The 2,056-nt window shown below is 46.4% G+C and overlaps 1 protein-coding gene across 1 annotated transcript; it reads right to left on the bottom strand.

Annotated features, from left to right (window-relative positions):
* Positions 1-621: 621 nt before the first annotated feature.
* On the bottom strand, positions 622-1,570 carry LOC108158257 (dopamine N-acetyltransferase-like). Its single transcript, XM_017290494.2, has one exon. It carries the CDS (start codon positions 1,528-1,530, stop codon positions 856-858), a length of 675 nt encoding a protein of 224 aa, XP_017145983.1. The 5' UTR covers positions 1,531-1,570; the 3' UTR covers positions 622-855.
* Positions 1,571-2,056: the final 486 nt, after the last annotated feature.

Below are 2,056 nucleotides of genomic sequence, written 5' to 3'. Positions count from 1 at the left end.
TTTTGCCAATTGCAAAATATGAGTTCAAGGATCTCAGAACCTATTAGAGCCAGAGCAACCAAATTTGGTATCCACACTCCTGTGATATCGGACCTTGACCGTTTCGTGTCCAAATTTCGCCACACCCCCTTCCGCCCCCGCAAAGGACGAAAATCTCGGGCATCCTCAAATCTCAGAGACTATTAAGGCTAGAGTAACCAAATTTGGTATCCGCACTCCTGTTAGATCTAACTATAAAACGTGTATCTCAGAATTTCGCCCCACCCCCTTCCGCCCCCACAAAGGACGAAAATCTGTTGCATCCACAATATTGCATATTCGAGAAAACTAAAAACGCAGAATCATAGATAATGACCATATCTATCAGATTGCTGAATCTGGATCAGATCAGATCATTTTTATAGCCAATAGGAACAAATCAATTTGCAGTGGCTACGCAGCGCCCGACGTCACGCTCAGACTGATTTTCTGTCTCTCTCTTTGTCGTGTCGTTTAATACTAGCGGCGTCTGCCTAAGGAGAGCCATACTGACTAAGTATCGGGTATAAATGTAGAGTTGCGGTCTCCGCAGCAACTCACAACGTTCCCCCTCGTTTTTTTTGTAACTGTAGCCGCTTTCTCCTCTCTTCTATTCCTTTTATTCTCCATTTCCGTTTTATCGCCTTTCACTCACGCACTATTTTCGCATTCCTTTGACCTCTTAGCCTGTTTGCTTTTGCTCCTCAAAATTAATGGGTGATTCGAAAAGAGTAAGCAAGCACACTTATTTATATCGGGCTAACTTTGTTATCATAAAAAATATAACAATTTGCTGTCTTCGTCGTGACAGATTATTGCTTTTATGGCTTGATCGCCTCACAGTTTGATGACCATGATCCGGGCATGCGTATGGGGTGCTGCCGGTGTGAAGATCACTCGGCCCTGATCATCCTTATAGTCCGCATAGCACAGAGAATGGATGCACTCCATGCCCAGTGCTTCCTTCTGTCGGGCGGAGTAGTAGCTCGTGCAGTAGGCTACCATCAGGGGGTAGCCCTTCGCCCGACCTACCTCCATCAGAGTGGCAGCCAGGCGGGAGCCCAAGCCCTTCCCCCTCATCGAGGCACCCACACTGGTCATGTGGGAGTAGAGTGCCTTGGAGATGCCATAGCGCTCAAACAGGTTCGCCTCGAGCTCGATTTTGGAGAGAAGGCGGCATATTCGTCCCCAAGTATGCTGCTCCATTTCCGCAGCCTCCTTCCGATGCTTCTCCATGTCCTCGGGGTACTGAGGGCCGGCCAGGACATAGCCCACAATGCTCCCACCTTGGTTCTCGTCGGTGGCAATCAGACAGGTGCCCTCTCTGATCATGGATAGATGATACTCGTCGGATTCTTTCTCATTTTGAAGGTGCACTTGTTCTCCGGTGGAACGGCTCAGGGGTTCATCGGTAAAGAACTGTTCCTGCATGAATAATTTCACCCCAGAATAGTCCTTCTCGGCCATGACGCGTATGCTGATGCCATCCTTCGTGTTCGCTGCCGTTGACATGCTCAATTTCAGGTCCCGTCGGTTGCTGTTTGTACTGAAATCAGCTGGCGGTCGGGTTCCCTTTATATACGCTGGCTATCATCTTCCTATGTACTAAAAGCCCGATAATGTGCTTGCATGTGGCATACTTTCTTACTTACTACTTACTTCTATCGTAATTGAAACTGTGGAATCTATAAAGTGTTATTCGGGTCGCTTATCGCTATCTTGCCTATCTTTCCCACACACTTGCTGCACAAATAAAAATTATTTTGCTTGACAACTTTATGTCTTTCTATTAAATTTGTAACGGGAAAAATGAATTTTTATTTGCAATATTTGTATACCCGATACTCAAAAAGAGTAATGGGGTGGGTATATTAGATTTGTGGTGAATGTGGATGTGTGGAACACCCAGAAGGAAACGTTTCCGACCCCACAAAGTATATATATTCTTGATCAGCATCAATAGCCGGGTCAATCGAGCCATGTCTGTCTATCCCTCTGTCCGTCCCTATGAGCACCTAGTGCTCAGAGACTATAAAGG

This window comes from Drosophila miranda, chromosome 3 (assembly GCF_003369915.1).
Source record: "Drosophila miranda strain MSH22 chromosome 3, D.miranda_PacBio2.1, whole genome shotgun sequence".
In the NCBI taxonomy this organism is placed as follows: Eukaryota; Metazoa; Arthropoda; class Insecta; order Diptera; family Drosophilidae; genus Drosophila; species Drosophila miranda.
The sequence above is the reverse complement of the archived record's forward strand: the minus strand, read 5'-3'. Positions and strand labels throughout refer to the sequence as shown.